The 22,061-nt window shown below is 46.5% G+C and overlaps 1 protein-coding gene across 6 annotated transcripts in view; it reads right to left on the reverse strand.

The window, feature by feature from the left end:
* Nucleotides 1-21,531, reverse strand: part of bltp3b (bridge-like lipid transfer protein family member 3B) — a 31,557-nt gene extending 10,026 nt beyond the window's left edge. For 4 of the 6 annotated variants that reach the window (XM_070991802.1, XM_070991800.1, XM_070991799.1 and 1 more), the window contains exons 1-15: nt 21,153-21,531; nt 11,012-11,174; nt 8,917-8,955; nt 7,355-7,446; nt 6,383-6,572; nt 6,149-6,289; nt 5,437-5,604; nt 4,642-4,822; nt 4,452-4,535; nt 3,893-4,054; nt 3,356-3,471; nt 3,099-3,240; nt 2,495-2,688; nt 1,661-2,407; nt 420-1,117 (exon numbers count right to left, since the gene is read on the reverse strand). In XM_070991802.1, the coding sequence (XP_070847903.1) occupies nt 420-1,117; nt 1,661-2,407; nt 2,495-2,688; nt 3,099-3,240; nt 3,356-3,471; nt 3,893-4,054; nt 4,452-4,535; nt 4,642-4,822; nt 5,437-5,604; nt 6,149-6,289; nt 6,383-6,572; nt 7,355-7,446; nt 8,917-8,955; nt 11,012-11,174; nt 21,153-21,196 (3,161 nt within the window). In that variant the 5' untranslated portion in view covers nt 21,197-21,531. The remainder of the gene's footprint in view (nt 1-419; nt 1,118-1,660; nt 2,408-2,494; nt 2,689-3,098; nt 3,241-3,355; nt 3,472-3,892; nt 4,055-4,451; nt 4,536-4,641; nt 4,823-5,436; nt 5,605-6,148; nt 6,290-6,382; nt 6,573-7,354; nt 7,447-8,916; nt 8,956-11,011; nt 11,175-21,152) is intronic. The other 2 variants (XM_070991801.1, XM_070991798.1) reach the window with 1 other exon arrangement.
* Nucleotides 21,532-22,061: the final 530 nt, after the last annotated feature.

Raw genomic sequence — 22,061 nt, forward strand, 5'->3', positions numbered from 1 at the left:
GCACATGAAGGAGTCACTTATCCAATCAAACACATGATTACTTGGATGTGATCGTTGCAGGGCTGAAACTCATCGACCCATCTGTTGCTAAATGGTTATTTGTTTAGTCTACAAATTGTCAGAAATTATAAGAAACGCCATAAACAGCAGAGCCCAAACAGTCAATAATAGAAAATTAAAGGACCAGTGCGAAGATTTAAAGGGCTCTATTGGCAAAAACACTTCATATTTGTTTGAGCTCTGAGAACATGTCAAGGATATTCGACGATACTTTTTGACTTTTCGTGACTTTTTGATTAAAGAGAAGGAAAATAAATCAGCCTGAAATGTGCTGAAAGCAAAACAAACGCTGCTGTGACCTTGTGTACGGCACTGACTAAACGAACCGCGCTTCTGTTTCTGAGTGATAACGTGAATACCTGGATACTGACTGAGGCATCTTGTTGGCTGCAGCCGAGTCTTTGTCGCTCCAGTCTTTGCTGCTGAGGGGGTCAGACAGGGGGTCGCTCATCTGGGTTTTAGGGTCCAGTCCAGCTCCCACTTCTTCACTCCCAGCCAACCCATCCACTACTGCCTCGCCCACTTCATCTGAATTCCACCTCCCAGAGTTCTTAGATGAAGTCCTCTCCTCCAGTGAGGCTTTGTGGTTTGAGTCGGGACGAGGGGTTGAAGACGAGGTGGGGGCGAGAGGGAGGGGGCCGTGCATGGCTCCACCCTCTGAGCTTTCGCCACACAACAGCTGGTCTACAGTGCATGCCGCCTTGGCTGCTCCTCCTTCAGACCCAGATCCAGCTCCTTCACTGCCCTTCTCTGCCCCGTCTCCTGCATCGCTCCCGGGCTCCAGAGTTCCTCGGCTCTCTGAGGGGGACAGCTCGGACCCCAGAGGAGATCTCGAACCCTCAGGCTGGGGGACGGGCTTCAGGAGCAGGGACACCTCTGCACTTTTCAGCAGGAGGCCCAGGCAGACAGTGAAGGGCTGGTGGTCTGCAGGAGGCTGAGAAGGATCCTTGCGGTCTTTCTTGGAGCCCATGTCCTCCAGGTCCTGCTGTAGCGTCTGCTGCAGGGCTTTGATGCTGCGCTGAAGATGCATCAGAAACACGTACTGCCGGTGGCTCACCTGAACACACACAGACCAAAGTGGGTATTACACCGTATGGTGATGAATTACTGACTCAGTGGGTTATTTGTGATGAATAAAGATTCCAAATGAACAGAATAAAGCAACTTCTACTGCAAATAACCAGTTCTAATGATAATCCTTTGACTTTCACTCAAGCACCACCAGCAGGTCAAACCTGTCACATATCTACTATCTTCGTCTAATGTTTGCCATATTCAATAAATGACAAACATTTTTTTCAAATATCAATCGTTATTTTAATTTCAGCACTAAAGGCAGAAATACAATTGTCATCCTTCACAAGATTTCTCCTCCCTTGTGGTGCGCTGCATCACTTCCAAAAGTTAAATCAAAGATCTGATGAGCAATAGCCAAAACATCACGCATGACTCACAAATGAACAGACAGAACACTGATCCATCATCACAGTGTTGCTTTGTGTCTACAGTCGCCCCCAATTTAAACATTCACCAGCGACAGAGTAATTAACAGTCCAGCTTTCTGAAAATTCTAAGGATAAAAAGAAAAAAAAAATCATACCTGAGCACTTAAATGCTTCTGCACCTGCACCAACACATGCACAGCTGTATCTTTACTTGACGGTGACAAAGAAGAGGAGGAAGGCAGACTGTCCAATGAGAGGGGTTTGTGGAGTCCGTTACTGGGTGGCAGTGTTGCATTGTTGCTCTGAGATGACGTCTGTGCGCTGTCGGTACTGTAATACTCCTTTAGTAATCGCTTCCTCTGCAGACGTGCGACAGCCTCTCCAGACGTGCTCCTGGACAAACCTGACCCAGCAGCACCTCTGAGCCTCTCCTGGTGCTGCACAATCTTCGCAGGCTGACACGCCCACACGGTGAGGGGGAAGGAGTCCACAAAGGGCTGTGGCCGCCCTTTGCCTCCGCGGGTGCCTTCATAGTCCACCCAGAACTGAGCAAAGTGCAAAGCCCAGAAGTCCGTGGCGGCCGGCATTTTGAGGGCGTCTGTGCCCATCGTCGGCACCACCAGGCCCCGGTAGATGTCGTGCAGCCTGGTGTCTTGTTCGTGAGCGTGACGCTGGAAGACTGAATGGAGGAGGGGTAAGGAGGAGGAGGAGCGAGGGAATGAGGAGAAAGTGGGAGAGAAGTAGGGCTCCTCCTCAAATGCTTGCAGCAGGGCCTCGAGGTGGGAGCGCGTGCAGTTAGCCGGGTGCCGCGTGTTCGTGGCCACCATTTCTGAGGTCTGCACTGAGATGGAGCGAGGCAGATCAGCGGGGCAGGAGGCGTCCTGATCGGTGGGAATCACCAGCTAATGAAGAGAAGGATCACAAAACCACATAAATACCAGAGAATACACACAAAGGTCACGTGTCCATCTTCCTGCGTTCCAGCGTACCTTCAGCATGAGTCCGTCAACCTTGATGTCGACGTGCTCGTCGGGTTTCTGCGAGTCGCTGAGCTTGTAGATCTCCATGAACTGCTCCAGACTCTGCCTGAGGTCAAGGGCGAAAAGGTTGATCCACACCAGGCTGCGAGGATCCAGAACCAGCTGGAGGGCGTTGAGCTGGACGTACAGGTTAGGACATGGGACTAGAGGAGTGGGAGGAAGGGGGAAATTTTGCGGTCATTTTGAAAACTTGTCAAAAATAGACCATGAAAATTCATTACAAAAAAAGAAAAGCCTCCAATTGTTTGTATAATGTTTCCTAATGGAGGGAATTTGTGAGGAATCCATAACATGAATTAATTGAGTGATTCCTCATTAATAGTGCTGAGCGTACTTCGGAAAATCAATGTCCTCTCAGCCACACGGCGGTCAATGACTTCACTGCAGCTGAACGAAAGGGCTGAGCAGACCCAGATGGGAGGTGAGAGACACAAAGTCCCTGCCAGAACAGTGGGCCAGGTGCAGAAACACAGCTACCTACACAGCTCACAACCCACTAAAAGAAGATTAACGTTTTTAAATTAGACGCTGTGTTAAAACGAAGGAGTCTTACTGGGGTAGTCTTTTCCATCAGGGAAGTAGTACTCTGTGAACTCCACATGAATGGCTGGCATCTCTGGGGGAAGGTACAAGGACTTCTTATTGCAGGAGATCATGGCCTTGGGGCTGGAGCGACGCTGATCTGCTGTTGACACCTGCGATACACAATAAGATGCAGACACTGTTATTAAAAGTTAGTAGTGCAGCTCTATAGAGTCTCAGTGTTCCCATATATGCAGGCTTGTAAGCCTGAGTGTGTTTGTCAGGGACCTGGTAGATGCTGAAGTCAGCCATCCTGAGAACAACAGAGCTGGACATGAGCTGGGTCTTGGGGCTTTGAGTGGGAGGAGGACTGAAGGCGGCGCTGGAAGAGGTGTTAATCTTACCTGTGGAAAAGGAAAGAGACGGACAGGTAGAGAAAGAGGATACAAGAATGAAAACACAAAGACAAAGAGGGAGACAAACACAGCGGCCACTCAGTTCTCCAATGAGAAACCTCTGAGTCTTGCAAAAGGTGTGTATCACCGCACAAAGCTGTGCGCACACACACCGCGGTACCTGGCTCTAGACACCAGCAGCACTGGGCCGGAGGCTGTGTCTGTGAGCTCCACTCTAGGAGTCCTCCATCTGCCTCCCTAAGCCCTACTCCTCCTGCTCTCTCCTGACTTCCTAGAGGCCCATACACATCGTCCCGAAGGGACACTGGAGGACAGAAATGGTGATGTGCTGTGTGCGTGTGCAGGGAGATACAACAAAAACATAAAAACACCCTGAACAAGCCGAATTACAGCTAGCGCGCGTGGTTACCGAGAGGCGGGGAACTGTGCGCGGGGGCCGGGCCTTGCTGGTCTCGAACGGCGCTCTTTAACATCTCCACGTTGGACTTGAACTCATCGAGCAGACTCCGTGCCCAGCCCTCTCTGGTCTTGGTGGCCTCGCTGTAGTGCATCCAGTGGACACAACTGTCACCTGGAGACGGTTGGAGAGGAGGAAAATTGGTCCATGACTTGTTTTGGTTCTGGTTCTGCTTAAACAAGATGCTGTATGCTTTTTTTTTAATTGCACACTTTCATTTTTATACTTGAGTTCTTCCTACTTGGTTTTGTATTATTTTTGTTTTAAAAGACAGGGAAATTCAAGATTTAAGAGAAAACACCACCATCTCAGTTCCCTGTCTTCCAATCTGCATAGAAGTTATGAGACGCCATCCAATCTGCAGCTCTAAAACAGTCTGATTGCTGATAAAACAGCAGTAACACTAGCAGACTGCAGTGGGTTTATAGTAAGGATGCAAGTTTTGCATAGTAGTATATAAGTTGCATAAACTTCATGACAAGTTGCTGTTTTATCATTGCAGGATTCATACCTGCTCTGTGGAAAGGATAGTAGTCCAAAGTGATGGTGCTAAAGGAAAGCTGCATGGCTCCACCTGTTATCCTCTTGTTGATGACTGCACAGAGGGAAGAAAGACAGAAAACAATTTAAGCTTTTTTTGAGGTGGCAATGTAACATGAATAAAAACAAGGAAAAAAAAAAAAGATCTGCGTCTACGTTACCTTTGTCCTTAGCATGGATGTCGTCACATATGTGCAGGTCGAGGTGTGTGATCTGGAGGTGGTGGGACGTCTCACAGACGTCGTAGGCACTGAACAGCTTGGCCATGGTTGCACTCTGGTCAGCTGCTGTGGACGCCTGCTGGGTGCGCACCTGCTGGGCTGAGGGGGGCGCTGATGACACCTGGTGAACACGGACGCACGCACGCGAAAAGGTGCAGACACCATGATTAGTGATGAAGATCTTGATTTTGATTTTTTTTTGGAAGATTTATTTAGTCTGGTAATATTGTTGCTGGTGGTCATGCAATACTCAATTCTTCCAGCAGATGGCGCGTCACACCAAACTACCAAAAACACATGGACCACTGTATGTTTCGTGGGATGAGGATGGGTGTGAATTTGTGTGGGAGATCAATGTACATTTTGTGAGTGTAAGTGTTGAAGCAATAAATGGGACAGACTGAAAGACACTGACAGCAGCAGAGAGAGACCAAGATGCTGCTGGCAGACAGACGCCATATGGCATCAGGGGAATGACCGACAAGGGCAGACATGATTTCCAGGGACGCAAGGACAAACTATCAGACCATGACGTGGCTTATCCACAGGGTGGAATTAGGGCATGGACAGGGAGAGGGAGGGGGACACGTTAAAAAAAGTGAAAAGAGCAAAGGAGACAGAAAGAGGGAGATAAACCAAATGTACAGAGTGAGAAAATAAAGAGAACTTTGTCCTCTCTGTGTGGACGAAGTCACTGTATTTGCGGATGTCTGTGCGAGGCGGTCATGCGTGCACCTGGTCTTCCGTGGCCATGCTCTTCCTCTGCTGTGCAGACTTCTCCATGGCCTCGCTGAGAGACTTGGCGTACTGCACCATGGCTTTGAGCTGCGAGTCTGTCAGCACCCAGAGCAGGTCGTCCAGGATGAGAATCAGCTTGGAGGCCACCACGTTACAGTCCTTAATCTGCATCAGGTAGAGCCGGTTGGCAAAAACATGCATTATGCAGGTGGAGGTAGCCTGAGAGCTCTGTTAATGTAACGTGACACTCAGAGGGAAATTCTCTTATAGTGTGAGGTCTCCGTTTATAACCGGTAGGGATCAACTAAATTCACTGGAACTGTACTCTACAGTGCTGCTTTTTCATGACTCTGAATACTTTAAGCACACATGACATATTCTTTATCAGGTAAACGCCCAAGAAAATCCCTTTTTACAATGTGAACTTTAACTGCACTGGCAGCATATGTGGGAGAGTTAAAAAGTTTGTGTTTGGTGATAACCGCTTTATTCAGCAGTCCTGTAAAAGCCTAAAGAAACAAATGGGCTTAATTACCTTTACAAAAAAGTCTTTGTGCACTTAATGCTTCATTACATTACATTTCCACATGTGCAAAAAAGACATTAGCAGTGTTCAGATCAATCTATTCAGAGGATCTAAGTGTGTGTGTGTGTGTGTGTGTGTGTGTGTGTGTGTGTGTGTGTGTGCGTGTGTGTACGTGTGGCTGACCCGTCTCTTCAGAGTGACTCTGATCTTGGATTGGTTGGTGATGAGGCGAATGGGCGCGCTCAACATCTCATGCTCAGCGCTCTGGATGGCGTCAGCCTCGATGCGGATCATCTGCCAGCTGATCTCCTTGAACGTCAGGATCTGGACCAAACGGACGCAGTAGTACAATAAGAAACCATGGCTGACGTGACATCTTTGTAGTCCTTTGAATAAAAGAAAGAAAGAAACACTGACCTCTCCCCTCTGAGGGTCTTGGATGCGAGTGAATCGCAGGTCACTGATGCTCCAGCTGGTGTTGACGCTGTAGACCTGCAGCTGGGAGAGCTCAAAGGAGGCGTTAAAGGCCTTGGCACTGATCCGGATGACGATGGAGTTGATGGACAGCGACATCCCCTCTACCACCTTCTCTGCAAAGCCATATTCACTGGAGACGGACAGGTGGACAAGAGTGGACAGACATGTTATACTATATGTTATTACTAGTCTGTATGGAGCACAATAACCAAATTATCTAGAGCAACACACAGCACAGTGACAACAGTGTTCTGGACAATGATACCCATTTCTGCCTATAGCCTATTGTTATGACAGTAGCATGGCTCCTTTAAGGAACAGGGCAGTGTGTAGTGTGTGTATCGAGTGTGTGGTTGAGCGAGAGAGCGATGGTGGCTTTACTCGGAGCAGACAGGTGTGGAAATGGTGGAAATGTTAGCAGTGAAGCGGTCTAGTGGGAGTAAATGTACAGTGTTGGTTACAGTTTGCCCATGAATCAATGCTGCAGCTCCTCAGTACTAGGTTCCTGTGTTTTGCTTCCCAGATGGGGGGTAACAGGGGGGGTTAGGCCTGAAGTCAGCTGACCACAGTCTGGAGGCTGCAGCAGGAAGCGGTCACACTACGCTTAAGCACCCACATTAAGCACATCATCTGATAATGAAAATATTTAAATACTAGTCAGAGTGATGAGTTACTCCCACTGGCTTGCTACTTGCGACTCTTATTGCACGTTCAGTAACAAGATTTCACTTGCCAAATGGAAAATCTACCCACATTTGGTGCTTTTCAGGTGTTAATTTTGGCCTGTGTGTGTGTTTGTGCGTGTGTGTGTGTGTGTGTGTGATATTTTTGTTCAAGTGTTTCAAACTTGTGCGAACCAATTTATTTCAATCCAAGCAGAGAGAGAGAAAAAATAACAACTGCAGCGCTCACCTTTGTCCTGATGCTGTTGCTATGGGAGACGGGCCATTGGGGGGGCGGGGCTCATCACAGGTACTCATCTCCATCTCCACTTTATCCAGGGTCTGCAAGCAAGTCATGAGCTTAACTTCACAACGCACGACCCATGTCTTCTGATTGTGTCATTGGCTGATTCACATCTTTGTCACCCCTTTAGCTGTAGCGCCTTTTACACACTCACAGGAATCCTGTCAGGCCGCATCAGCCGTTTCCATCAAACTATTTACTTTGTGCCTCATTCTACTGTTTCTCCTCATTGGAAGAAAAGCCTGTCTGTCAGCTTATTACAACGTTAGACTGAAAAAGTTTTGCAAACTTTGCAGTACTGCTGAATGGGGTTGTTGCAGCATGCTTAGCCCTTAGCCACGGGAGACGTGGAAGTCGCCAACATATTTTTCATGTACACACAAGAAGCAGCTCGTCATCTAAGACAAAACACCTTGAAACTCTGAATTGCTGTCTCTATTGTAAAATTAATACAAGTCTTAACCCAACAAGCCTTTCATCGCTGTGCAGATTCCCTTCAGGCAGTAGCCTCTCTGACAGTTTACAGCCATGTTATCCTATGCTCTCCCGCTTTTCCCACATAGCTGTTGTTGATGGAGTGATACCATTGTGTTCTACAGATGCAGATTGAGAAACATGAGAAACACAAGGTGCTAGAAGTATATTTGAGGACTGTGGACCACATGTCGCTTCCAGGTTTTATAGATGAATGTAAAATGAAGCGTATCTTCCTCCTGTTGTTGTTGGTTTCAGGCAGCCTGTGTGCTGGGAATTACAGCTACCTGGGGACCGGGACCAGCCTGGCAGTCTGTCAGCCTGACACCTGCGCCCTGCTCAGCAAGGTGGCAGCCATGAGGGAGAAGCTGGCAGCCATGACATGTACACAGAACATGCAAAACCAAAACCTTGCCGCCGTGATGCGGAAAATGGCCACATTCGAAGCCAATTCAGAGTCCTGCAAAAGCCAAGCTGAGGAACTCCAGAGGAGCTTTCAGGTACAACACGTGCAACGACAACTCAGTACAGCCCAAGTCGGTGGTGCCACTGATGTCACACAGCCAGAGGTGGTGTCCACCTGGGACACCGTGGGCGATGATATCAACGACAGTGCGACCAGCGTGGCGGTGGTGCAGCTGGAGGCTGGAGACAGCATGTTTGTGGAGCTCTATGCAAACAGAGCACGTCTATAATGACAGCAATTACTGCAACACCTTCGGCGGTTTCCTGCTCGTCACCTTGTGATGAACTGCGTCACTTAACACGTGATTGAGGATACGTTTCTGCAGGCGCACAGGTGGTTAATCTGTCTTAACTTTGCAAAATACTAAACAATTTGAATTTCTTTTGTTCATGTGTGGCACAAGAAGATTCAATAATTTATGGGGAGACACTACACGTGAAGGAAGGTTTTTAAAGAGGAGTTTGTTTGTATATCATTCATTCATCCTTATTCATACATCATTTTAGTGCAAGAAACAAGGTAAAAATTGAGTTTTTAATGGATGTCAGGTGCAGTGGGTGAAACGTACCAAAGAGATTGGATGAGTCTTCAACTTCGTCCATGGTATCTGTGAAGGAAAGCAGACACAGCAGCTTAGCTTTTCAGCCTTACAGTACTCTGGTCCTCATAGCAAGCACTCGGCCTTTCAGTCCTCTCAAAATGCTGAATTACCAGCCAGTGGGACGTACAAATCAGATGAAACGAAGCTGCGCGACTCAGAATTAAATCAAGCCCAAACTGCAGGCGAGGTAGCTCAGAGATGAAGGAAGAAAAAGAAATCAATGAGTCTAGACTGAGTGGCAGATTGCTCCATTCAGCTCCAGAGCTCCATTAATCCTCAACATGCAGCCTCCTGATTCAAGCCTGCGTCAAATTATATAGCAAAAGAGATTAAATGCTTATGTTCACATGCTGTTTTTTTCCACGCAGCGACTCGTTCTTTGAGAAGCCATAAATCAAGACGGCAGAAAATGCTCAGCCTTTGCAGCTCTTATTGAATTGGAGACACGTTTTATTAGCCTTGATTCTCCGTCACAGAAATGCCAGGATGTGCCAGTAGGGGGTGCTAACTCAGGCCTGTCACTTTAAGTCATCAAAGCTGAAACATTTATTACAGCTTAAAATCAGTCTATTTATTAGTAATCAATAACAACAACTTTATCAACTTTAATTTACTTAAATTTGTGTTAAATGGCGATGTGAGAGTGTTGGGTTTAGTTCCCCTGAAACAGGAAGACACAAAAAAGAGATGGGGATCTTACAAGAGAGGAAGTGAGATACGGATCTGTGTTCTTCTTTTTTTTTACCAGTTTAACAGTAAACAGTGTAACACACAGTTAGCTGGAGGAAGGCGGTAGCACAATGCTGTTCACTGAGAAATATGATGCTCCACACACACTTATTGTCAACAATGTGGGTTTTATAGTTGCAACACCGCACTAGTGTTACACACACAGTCGATGACACAGCAAACAAGACATCAAAGTGTAGTGAGTAACAACATGGGGATTCAAAGACAGATGTGACGGAGCAGAGAGAAAAACCAGGGGTGGAGGAGGAAAAGAGAGGGTGGAAAGTGGACCTTGGTCTGAATAAAGTCCAGTCACGAAGAAAATTACGCAGCTCCATTCACCGTTTCCAGGGTGTGTCAGAGTGTGCTCCTGAGCACGACACTCTGCTGGTGACCACGACCACATCAGGGGCCTCAGACAGCTCCAGCAGAGTGTGTGTGCAGTGCAAAGAGTCTTTCAAGATGGATGATAATCGGTGCCTAGCTTGTGTGTTCATTTGAGTATCAGGTTGTCTGTACAGAGGAGATTTATGTTTTTTTGTTTCTGTTCATTTGTGTATAGCTTTAAATATTCAGTATAATAAATCTGTACTTTGGTTTTAACTGGTTTCAACATTCCTGTATTTCTGTTAAATGAAGCTATATGCGGCTGCCTGTGAGCTTAGCTTAACACTAAGACTGGAAACGGCTAGCCTGTCTGAAGCAACAAAATCCACCACCTGCATCTCCAAAGCGTAAAACCAACAATTTGTTGTTTTACAGAGAGTAACGTGCCAGACTATGTCTTGACTGTAAGCAAATGGCAGGCAGCCACTGAAGGCGGTTACTGTATCTGGCCAAGAAATAGTCGGGCACATAACCACCTGTAAAACCACAGCATGTCGTTTGTACGCTGAAGTTTTTCTATTGATCAAATGTAACAACCTGATTTACATCAGATATTTTGTACGAGGGTCAAAGACAGTCATGAATACAATGTCGCTTATATCCAGCTGATAGTAATATGCAATAGTACAGTTAATATATATACTATATATTATACTATAGACTACTATACTATAGACTTGCGCGACCTCCGAGAGACATCGGCCAAATAATTCCCCCGCATGGATGAGAGGAGTTTGGTGGTCGTTGCGCATATTTTTCAAATAATGCTAAGCTAATCTACCTGCTACTTCATAATTACTGTAGTGTACTGTACTGTACTGTACTGTGTGGAGAGGCCTAGCAATCTCATGTAACTCTCCACCAGAAAGAGAATGAGCATAATGTCCCAAAATGTCAAACTGCTCCATGAAAACTGACAAATTCAGCATGTGACAGAGTCCCTCACCCTGATGGCAGCCTTGTTGCAGCACACGCGGTTGATGGCCAGCCAGGTGGGCAAGTCCAGCAGGCTCTGGAGGACCTCCTCATCCAGCTCCAGGTTGGTCAGCTGGCCCTCGCCCTTCAGCGTGCTCAGGTTGATTTTGTCCGGCGACAGGTTCTTAGCGAACCTGTGAGACAGAGACGAGAGGCGCAGCTCTGAGCGTGGGAATATTTATAGAAACAGGCTGTTGGCAAAGTGACAGGACGGCCAAACAAAACCCCAACTGTTAGGCTTTGTGTGTTGGACAAGAACAGAGGGGTGCCTTTCCAATGCAACACACACACGCACATTTTTAAAAATAGTTTGTCATGAATATCAGGCATTATTGTTTCCAAAGAGAAAAAAAAAAAGCTAAAACCTTTAACTTCAGAATGAATCATATGTAAGAACAAAACTCACATCCTCTTAACAGCACACCCAAAAAGAAGACAATGAGACAACTCACTCAAAGAAACCAATGGAAATAAAATATTAGATTAAGTGACACCTGAGTTTACAAAACAATGTTTACCGGTTTGGTTTGTCTCCATAGTTACGGTTTAATCTGATAATGATAAGGGGGGTCAGGTGTGTTAACCACAGGTGATCAGGAGTTTGAAGCAGAAGAGTGATCTCCACCAGGTGTGTCCGGGGGCGTGAGGGCGGGGAACAGAGTGTGTGTGCAGGGCAGGTTGTGTGTTCCGCATGTTGTGCATGACAGAAGTGGAACGAGGGGGGAGACGATATGAAGTTGCAAATGTCAACTTCAACGTGAAAATGGCGACAAATGAATCCGCCAACACGGCGGTCACAAGCGTTGTCCCCTGTGGAAACAAGACCCCAAATGAAGCATTTGTCGGTCACTTGCTTGAGTTTTCTCATAGTGCGTGTGTGTGTTTGTGTGTGTGCAGAAGCTATAGACAGACATGGATATAGTCACCCTGATGTCACCCAGAGGTTGCTGAAGAGCCATTGTGAAGCTCAGTGACAGTGGTGAAGGCCAACACCATCTTGACAGTGTTTGACTCCACCAAACTGCAGAATAATCCAGAAATGGGCAAAGAGGTGGAGCACGGGTGGAGTCGAGGCAGGCTGAACGAGGCAGGCTGAATGAAGACTGGTTGCTGAAACTTGGCATCAACCAGCCATTAAAAGCAGCCCTGACCATAACCTAGACCTCACTCTAACCTGACCCTTAAAACCAAGTCATAAACTTCAAACAGCTCTGTCCATGCACGCTTGCACGCACACACTCACACTCACACTCACACACACACACACACACACACACACTGTCCAAATGCATTATCCCTCCCAGGTTACGCCTGGTGGACAATAATGAAAAAACTTAAAAGATACAGTGAGCTGCAATAAAAGGATTTAAGCACAGCGGACAGGGTTGTACAGCGAGCGACGAGGAAAAGGCCTTCAAAGGACTGACACTACATCATATATTGGCATTCAGAATAACTACTTTGTGAGATCCATGCCGGAAATAACATGCGTGTCAACAGCAAAGGGCAAAGTGTACTCAAACTTCTCGATAAGGCGTCGACGGTCACCTTCAATTAAGAGGCGTGAGCCGATATGGATTTATGACCTCACCGTCTCGGAGGAATGCTGTGCATGTTTTAGTTCTCTGTAGTGATTCTGTGTGTTTTGTCTATTTGTACTTTCTCTTAAATAAATAAACTTGAACACACACACCTCAGCGTCCGTGACCTAAGTGTTTTCTGCCCTCCCACAGTTTGATTATCGGTTAATAGTTAGCAGAGTGGCCAAATCCTAAATGGTTTATTGACTTGCACATCTCCGCAATGGAATCTCCTGAAAGAGCGACATTATTGATTTCACATTCTCTAGCTGTCGAGAGCCACACGGTCTTGATCCCGAGACATGAAGAGATGCAGGATACCCACCGTCCTCCTGGTTTTCACATGTTTGAGCTGAAGAAAACAGCCATGGTGCTTTGTGGTCATGCAACGATGCAGCAAAAAAGAAGCTCGAGTCGAACTAGAGCTACACTAGTTGGTCGTAATGTTAAAAAAAAAAGCAGACTCACTTCCTTTTAAACACACACACGCACAGTACAGGTAGGCCTAATCTTGTTACTGAGCTAATCTCTCACAGTTAAAGCATGTGTGTGTCTGTAAATAGGGCCAGATCAAAGCTCAGAGTTTCACAACTAACACACACTCCTCCTGACAGAGTGACCTGATTGTCACAGCCGTAACATCACGTCAGGGAACTGAAGCTTTAGTTCTTCACTGCGCTGATGCGCCGGGTTCTTCGACATCAGCGGCAATGCAATGCCTGATTTTTGGCAACGAACTGTAATAATGATTATTTTTAGGTGAAGGAGGCGCGGTGCGTCGTGCAAACTGGTGTTTCAGCAGACAACTGGGACAGAATCTGGAAGGATGACGGTACTTGGGTGCCAATTTGATGTGTATTTCAGCTTAAGGATTTTGATTTTTTCGCTTTTTGTTTGCTTTTTGAATACAGGAATGAGAGTAAAAAGTTGAATCATACACTTCTGGAGACTGTAAAACATGAGTTATATTTCCAAAAACAATGCCCGTCACATGTCGGTCAGTCTTTTTGAGTTTTATTTCAGCAGCTCAGATTGGTCCCTAAATAAAATAAAGTCACAGGTGCAGCAAGAAGAGCATTTGCATTATCAGCTCTCAGCCAGTGGTGGTGTATGATTGTGGGGCCTCTCAGTAACCGGATATTGGTAGGGACACAAAAGGTTTTTGTTCTTCTGCTCTGAGTCTTCACTGATGGACGGCTACCTGGAGACACAGCAAGCTGCAGAGCCTCAGTATCTGCAGTGCGAAAGAAACTCCGTCGGCTGAGCAGTGCTTTGTGAATCAGCTGCCCACGTTTTAAATGATTCAGTCTGTCAAATTCCTGCCTCTTTCCACTCAACACCTTCTTCAGGCGCCGTCAGATTCTTCTCTAATTCAACATCCCTGTAAATTATTCAGCGGCGGCAGCAGACATAAACAGAGACTCGGCGCGGCGGAACAAGAGAACAAGGCAAAAAAACATACTCTCACACAAACAAAACAAGATGAATATCATGCACGTACGCTGGCATGGGCATACACACACTCAGAGACAGACACACACTGAGAGATAGGTGTTATTGCTGGAGCGCGTCAGCCTTGTGACCAGTGAAATATTCATCCCTGCCTGCTGATCAAGTATCAAGCCGTTAGCCAGCTAACTTCACTCACTGCCTTGCTCCTTATCCGGCTTCTTGGTCTCCCTTGGGCCACCTCTTGCTTCCTCTCCCCTTGTTCCAAAGTCATAAATAAACCAGCACTGTAATCAAATAATAAGCTGCTGATCGGCTGTCTAATACCAAAGCCGCTGAGGCTAAATAAGCTAAATTACACACGCCGACAGGACCTGCTCATTGTTGAGAACAACAGCGGGAGGCAGAGGGTATTGAGTTCACCCACACCGACATCTTTCCCCTTCATCTCGTCAGCCATTATTCCAGTCGGCAAGGCCGAGCGCACCAGACCAAATCCAGGACCATAAAGAGATCAGGACTAGCTAGAGGAGCCTGTCACACATAAAATTAACCTTTCAACAATAAAATCCATGCCCACATTCCTCTTGCAGGGTTAGTTTATCTCGTTACTCATGTCTGCTGCCTTTGTTCAGGGAGAGATGATAAAATGTGGATGAATTACCATAAATGAGTCACGATGAAATAAGCAACAGCGATGGTTTGTTGCACAAGCCTGTTGTTCTTAAATACTTAATACATCGATTTTTCTTGTGTGTACTTCGACTTAAAGGTGTCTGCAACGGCAGGCTGATGTCTCAGCTTTTTTCCATTAACCACAAAACACTGCGAGCAGACTTCAGTCCGCCACTCTTTATGCTGATGTCTGTGGATCCTGTGAATGGAAAGAGGGAGACTCCCAGCTTTTTCCTGCTCTGACGGTGTCTTCGTGGCGCAGCTTGATGACATCAGTGCCAGAAAGAGAGGAGCCTGAGGGAAGACGGCCAGAGTGACTCAAGCCGACGACCGGCTTGTTTTTAGCAACCGAGACTGTGGCGACGTAGCGAGAGAGAGAAAAAAAGAGAATGAAAGGCACGGAAACTCAAGATGAAGAAAGAAAGAGAGGAGGCTTCCTCCTCTGGGATTTAGGAATGTGGTTTTCCACAAGAAAACAAAAAGGGATATGGGATGACAACACAGTCTCTCCCACCAGGGCTCATCTGACCAAGCAGCAGGCTTGGCTCGACGACAAAAATGGAGAATGTGACATTTAAACGGGCCTTAAATCCCTCACTGGCCCATTCAGTGTCGACGGGAGGGTGTAATGAGTCTGCTGCAGAAAAGCCTGACAGCTCTTCTCAGCAGAGTCAGTATTCCTGAATGGACATGTAGGCACTCTACACACCAGCTGACAAACAACAGACAGCCACTGAGGACGCTTGTGCTAAACGTGACAATCCAGTGAAATCAAATGAAACGACATTAAAGCGTTTCTCAAAAACATGTTGGTGGTCAACAGACTTCATTCTGAAACAAGCCTCTCTGATATTTTGATATATGAAATGTAATCTACTGTATATAAGCATATTTTTACTGGCTCATCAGGGATCATGTGCTCTCTCCTCCTTTACTGCACTCCTGTTAGAGGCCAGCAGCACAGCAGGACTTGGAGGCAGTCCGTCTGCAGTGTGGGACAGCAGGTAAACCTTAAAACAACCCAGCCTAAAAATAACACCCACACACGCGTGATCCTCTTCTTCACTACCAGCCTGCATCATCGTCCGTCTTTACTCAATATCCACATTGAATGATATCATTCTGAGGAATCTTCTGTTGACCTTGAAGCTTGATTGAGGTGGACAACATGAATATAATCTCACAGCGTGTAACACAGTTCAGGTGTTTTTATTGTCAAAACTTTCCAGTCTTTTACTGTTAGGTGCCTGCAAAGCTATAAAAAAAAGTGATCGAGGAGTTACTAAATGCCAAGTGGGCTGGTTTGGTTTCAGAAGCCGCGGGGTGATGCAATAAAGGCTGAGGTGTTTGAGTTTCCTCTTAGTGGAAATCGTACTCTTATCCAGTGCTAACAAATTGATCAACCGTGGCTAGCCAGTTAACATGATGTCCCCGAAATCATGAAATCATCTTGACAGATAAAAAATATAATTTTAGGACTTCAGGGGCGGGGCGGCACAGTGGCAGAAGTTTGCATGTTCTTCCCGGGGCAGCAGGTAGTGCGCGTACCTCACAGCAAGAAGGTCGCCGGTTCGATCCCCGGGTCGGGCGGGGCCTTCCTGTGTGAAGTTTGCATGTTCTTCCCGTGCATGCGTGGGTTCTCTCCGGGCACTCCGGCTTCCTCCCACAGACCAAAAACATGGTGACTCTAAAATTGCCCTTAGGTGTGAGTGCGAGCGTGAATGGTTGTCTGTCTTTGTATGTTGCCCTGCGATCGGCTGGCGACCAGCTCAAGATGTACCCCACCCTCACCCGTTGACAGGGATAGGCTCCAGCCCCCCCACAACCCCAGAAAGGGATAGACGGGTATAGAGGATGGATGGATGGATGGATGGATGGATGGATGGATGGATGGATGGATGGATGGATGGATGGATGGATGGATGGACTTCAGAGGCTCTGCAGCATTTCACGACCCTTGAGCAAATCACGTTTTTAAAGTTGTTAAGTTGTGATAAGACATATATGCTAATGCTAATAGAAAAGCTAATGAGTTATACACTTAAGCTGAAAGAAAGTTGTTTTTTTACATAGCATATTGTCGGCAGTGATAGGAGCATATATCATGCTGGAAAAAAGCACAAATATGTTGATGAAAAAGGTATTTTTCCTTTGTCTCAATTTTGCTTCTTTATGGCTGCTGTGACATCAAAGGTGTGGTGATGTCAAAACTACATGACGCAGCCGTAACCCAGCAGTTATTAAAAAGACTGAGTCATCTTAATTTCATCATGGAGAGATTACTTGAATTACACACACCTACAGCTGCACACAAACTCCTGCAAACCACCTCCACACAACACGTCAACAGGGACGCCACTTCAGCAACACGCAGGCAACATGTCAAAGTCAAGTGAGTTGATATTGGCAGCAAAGGGCCCCACAGCCCTGGAATATTCATGACCCCGTGGAGACAGAGAAAAGGTTAGCGTGAAGGAGAAAACAATCCAAGGCCCCGGCGACACCGCAGCGAGGATGCCAGGGTGCAGAGGGACTCTGGTCAAATGTCGCTCTCTCACACCAACGTATAAAAACACACACACGCATTTCACAGCTACACAACGATGAGACACCCACAGCTGGGCACTGAGTCATGACTCATGCCATAATAGCCTTCCCACCAGCAGTGAGCGATAAGACAGAGAATAGTGGAGTTCATCGCTGTGGTGCATCATCGCGCAGCTACTGCAGGATGGAAAGAGCCGGGCCGAAAGAGGCTCATGATGACAAACACGACGGCAGAGATGGACTCATCTCTCACACCCCGATGGGCACTAAACCTCCACTGATGAAAAAGTGAGAAAGTTATATGCGCACGCAACAGAGAGCATGTTCACAACACTGGTGTTACAATCCGTCATGCTCAGCCTCAGCTGACTCAGAGCTGAAAATGGTCCCCTGAACTAACCAGTCTCCTCTTTACTGACTAAATATGTAATGGATGAAATTCTTGTGGGATCGGTTGGTGGCCCTAAGATTACCGATAATCATCTTTATTACATCGAGTAAAACGCTACTGCCGACAGAAGGAAAACTCAGTCTTGGACTTGAATGCTACTCGTTCAACATTCAACCCTAAAAAGGAGAGGAGAGGTGAGCAAGGCTGTGTCTGGTAAACGTCCTGACTTAACCCCAGAACGGACCTGCATACCAGCCTGACTATAAGTATAATCTCCCAGGTCGTGAACTCTTTCCATTAGAGGGGAGTGATAATCTTTTCATTCTCTAAAGGGGCCTGTTCTGGGTAACTTTGTCTATCGACAGCTTCGCTTTATGCACATCAAGCAAATGTTCCCTCCACCGCTTAAAAATGTCTTCATTCCCCTGTGACTGAGGATGTGAATTATGCTGTCTGCGCTCTGGAGGACTGTTGAGCCGTGATCTTGTGACATTAATGAGGAGCCACTTACTCTGTAACCAGGATGGTATGGAATACATAGGGCAGGGGTCATTTCAAAGCCAAAATGCACTCAGTGCACAATGGACAACCTGCATAAGGGGTTCCATCTAGCGAAAAAGAAAGGACACTCCATAGATGCATTTCGCTTAGCTTATCTTTGTAAATTAAATATCCTTGGATTATTAAGGGTATTTCAGATGAAACAGGAGATTTGAAGATGTCACCTTGAGCTCTGGGGAGCTGCCTTTTGCCATTTTCAGCCATTTAACCCAGACAACCTGAATGGCTCTCGATTAAATGATGAATTGAGAAAATTGGCGACAGTCAGTTTAGTTAGCCCTAAATGCATTTATTTAACATGAAAATAAGGAAACAGGGCGTGGGAGTGGAGGACAACAAGAACGGAAAGATGGAACAAGGAGCGGAAGTGAGAAAGGAAAGAAGGAAGGAAGGAATAAGGAAAAGGAGGCAGGAGGGAAGAAAGTAAGCCATCTAAAGCCTCCTTTTCTCTGGCCTCACTGTGTTCAGCCATTTCTCCATCCATGTATATGTGTGTATGTGTAATGTGATCTTGCTCTGTCTGGCTGCGGGCCAGAGGTCCTGTCGATAATCTAAACCTGTCTGCAACGCAGACAAACACACACCTTGTCATGCAGTCACCCCCAGGGGCTACCTCAGTTCAGCCTTCTGTGAGACACTTCATCGATACAGTCTCGCGTGAGGAAAACGCCAAACTCATGCACGCCAACAACTCAGCCATGTCACTTAACATTAACAAACTCATCCTGGCACACCAGAAGTCACACACAATGCTTCTTCTAATAGCTCACATTGTACAAAAAGGCCCCCCCAACTAGTCTAATATGTCGTGCATGCCTCAGTGCACTTGTCTCGGCCAGAGGAGGAACAGCCATTGTAGACTTCTGAGTCAACGAACTGTGAAGATATGGTGCCGCCTCACCCTAACAGACTCATCCCGGTCACAGACAGCACTGCACAGACGTGTGTCCTCTGCGACTGTTCAGCACGGAGGCTGAGCTGACATGTTGACACCCACAACACAACCTGTAGCTGTGTAAGCACACCTACAGTGTGTATGAATAATCTCGCTAGCGGTGCAAACTATTCCTGGCTGGTGCTGATGAAGCAGCACGAGACAACAACTGAGCAGATAAAATCTAACCCATCCTCGAGCTAAATCACCCAAGCATGCATAATGACGGTCTAGTGTATTTGCAGCCATACATAAGGTGCTGCTGATTATTCTGACACCAGCACTTTCGCCGTGACATCACCGCACCGAATGAAGCGGGATTGGCTGACTGTCGGGCAGGTCAGCTTCTGCCGCTCGGCACCCGACCAATCAGGCCAGCGCAAAGAAGATCAGATGACAAGCCCAAAGACAGATGACATCACAATTCTTCAAGTCATTTCCTGTCAATGTTGATGCTAATGCTGCTGAGGGCATGCACAGTCATCTGCACAAGCTCCTGCTTCAACACACACACACACACACACACACAGCACAAGGAGACACAAACACACAAGTTAGAGTACGAGGACGATGAAGGGCATGCCGCTCGCAGGCTGTGTGTTGCAGACAATGTAAATCTTGGTTGAGGCGCTGTGTATGAATATGAAAGACAAAGCAATCCTAAATACCATCAAGGTAGTAACCAGTGACTGACTGATTAATCACAACTCCGTCACCACAAAGACTTCTCTCATCAAGCACAACCACCTTTGTGCTTTTCCTTGTAAAGAGTGCAAACCGGTCCACCTGCATACTGACGAGTTTTTTAAAGACCTGGTCACCTGTGACCTGCGTTATAAATGTGACAGCTGTCATTTCTTGTACCTCATGTGAGCACTGCCCACCTTCACTTCTAATTTACTGCGACTGTCATTATTATTCAGTACACTTTGCTGTCTGAAAAGCAGCTGAAGGTGTGAATGTGCTCTGTTTAAGGTCATGAGCAGGTTGGTCCGTGGGAGGAAAGCACTTCTGCATGTTTTAAGATCTCCCCCTGGAACAAAACAAGGAAGTAGTCCATTGAAAGTCCCATGAGGGACAGTGGAAAATAATAAATAATAGATGTAAAGCGGGTCGAGCTGGATGCGCCCCATAACTGCAAGACATTAAAAAAGTAAATGGGGCCTTACAGAGTAAGTGGTAGCGCCATCACACAGATCTTGAACCAATATTAAGGTCATTTATCTCGAGGTGCATAATAGGGAGCTTACCGGTGCCACAAAATGCTTAGAAACACGTTTAACTAAGGTGACAGTAAAGCAAGTTTCCCTCTATAATTGATGTGTGCTGAGGGTCTATGGACCATGTGTGGCGTCTCACAGGGAAGCACAATTATGAAAAGACCACATAAGCAGGGTTTAAACCCGTGTAAATAAACCCGCACCCCACTGAAGTGCCCTTGCGCCACTGAGAGCAATCCGATCTGCCTTCATAATTATGATAAGCATTACTTTACACCACATTTAAGTCTTGTTACTTATCTGGCAGTTTTATGATGTAAGTTTGTGTGTTTATTCGCTATGTGTAACTAGAGGATATTTTCCTTCAGGAGAAGACTGAGATTGTTTAAACAATGTGACTCAGCCAGTCGTTCAACCTGCTAAACCAAGTGTTAAAGGATTAGCCCTCCACTAGCTAACTACCATGTTAGCAAAGTTAGCTGACGAGCCACGACTCAGGTCAGAGGGGGTTACGTCAACTGAAAACGCAACTGACAGCCTGACAGACAGCAGGGACGCGAGCTAACTAACCGAGGACACATTTTCTTCCCTGTCCAGCAAACATTAAACTTGGTTTTCGTGTCGTCTGTCGCGTTAAATTAACAGTTTCTGGTGATGGCTAACGTTAGCTAACGTCTGTCTGACAGCTGAATCCCTCCGTCGTCCCTCTCTCTCCACTCCCTGTCTGTTAGCGTGAACCGCCGCTCAGGACTGACCTGGAGAGATGCTTCAGGATCTGTTTCTTGATGAGCCCGGCCATGGCCGCACAAATCCGATATCCGATCCGTTACCGGGGTGTCTGAGCTGTCTGGCTAGCTGGCTAGCCGACCCGCTAGCTTTTCCCACTCGAGGTATATAAACAGTTCAAATTCTCATCCCCGTGTCAGTCTTCATGTTAACGGTGCTCCCGCGTCACTCCTTGGGAGATGAGGGAATAAGGGCGGAAAGACGACATTTCAGACGTCCGAGGGACAGCCGAGCTCGGAGACAAAGCATATCACGTTAGGCCATTTCATGCAGATATACCGATAAAGCTCCAAAACGCTCCAGATCTCTGCAATATCACACAGCGAACACCTGGAAAGCGCGTCGGAGGAGCGGTGTCTGTTGTCACGGCGTCTGGGCGGGGCGTCGCGATGCATTCAGGTCTGCTGGGAAACCGCTCAACTTCAAAGTGTGGATGGAGGGAAGGCAGGTATTTATTCTTATAGATATACCGGTATCTTTTCAATATAGGTATTTTGTATATAAAGTTGTTTCAAATTTTTTGAAATACCTTCACAGTGAGTTGTTCTGGGTCCTTTGTTCATCTTAAATAGAGTTTCAGAGAGAACACAAAGACATAATGCAATTTTAACTCAGCACTGATCCTACAATAGTTTGATATAAATTGCTTCTAATTGTTTTAAATGTATATATTGTCTAATAATAATCCTTTTGTACACATTTGCCCAGGCATTGTGGATGTGGTATCGGGGGTTATCTGCTTTATCAGCGTTTGCTCTCCCCATAAAACGCTCTTTTAGTGACATCTAGCGTTTAAACCGAGGAAGTGAATGCTTTGCTGTTGTGGAAAGCCCTTGAATGGCCTTATCTTTTTTTTTTTTTTTTTTTAAGATGCATGG

This window comes from Chaetodon trifascialis, chromosome 22 (assembly GCF_039877785.1).
Source record: "Chaetodon trifascialis isolate fChaTrf1 chromosome 22, fChaTrf1.hap1, whole genome shotgun sequence".
NCBI classification, from domain to species: Eukaryota; Metazoa; Chordata; class Actinopteri; order Chaetodontiformes; family Chaetodontidae; genus Chaetodon; species Chaetodon trifascialis.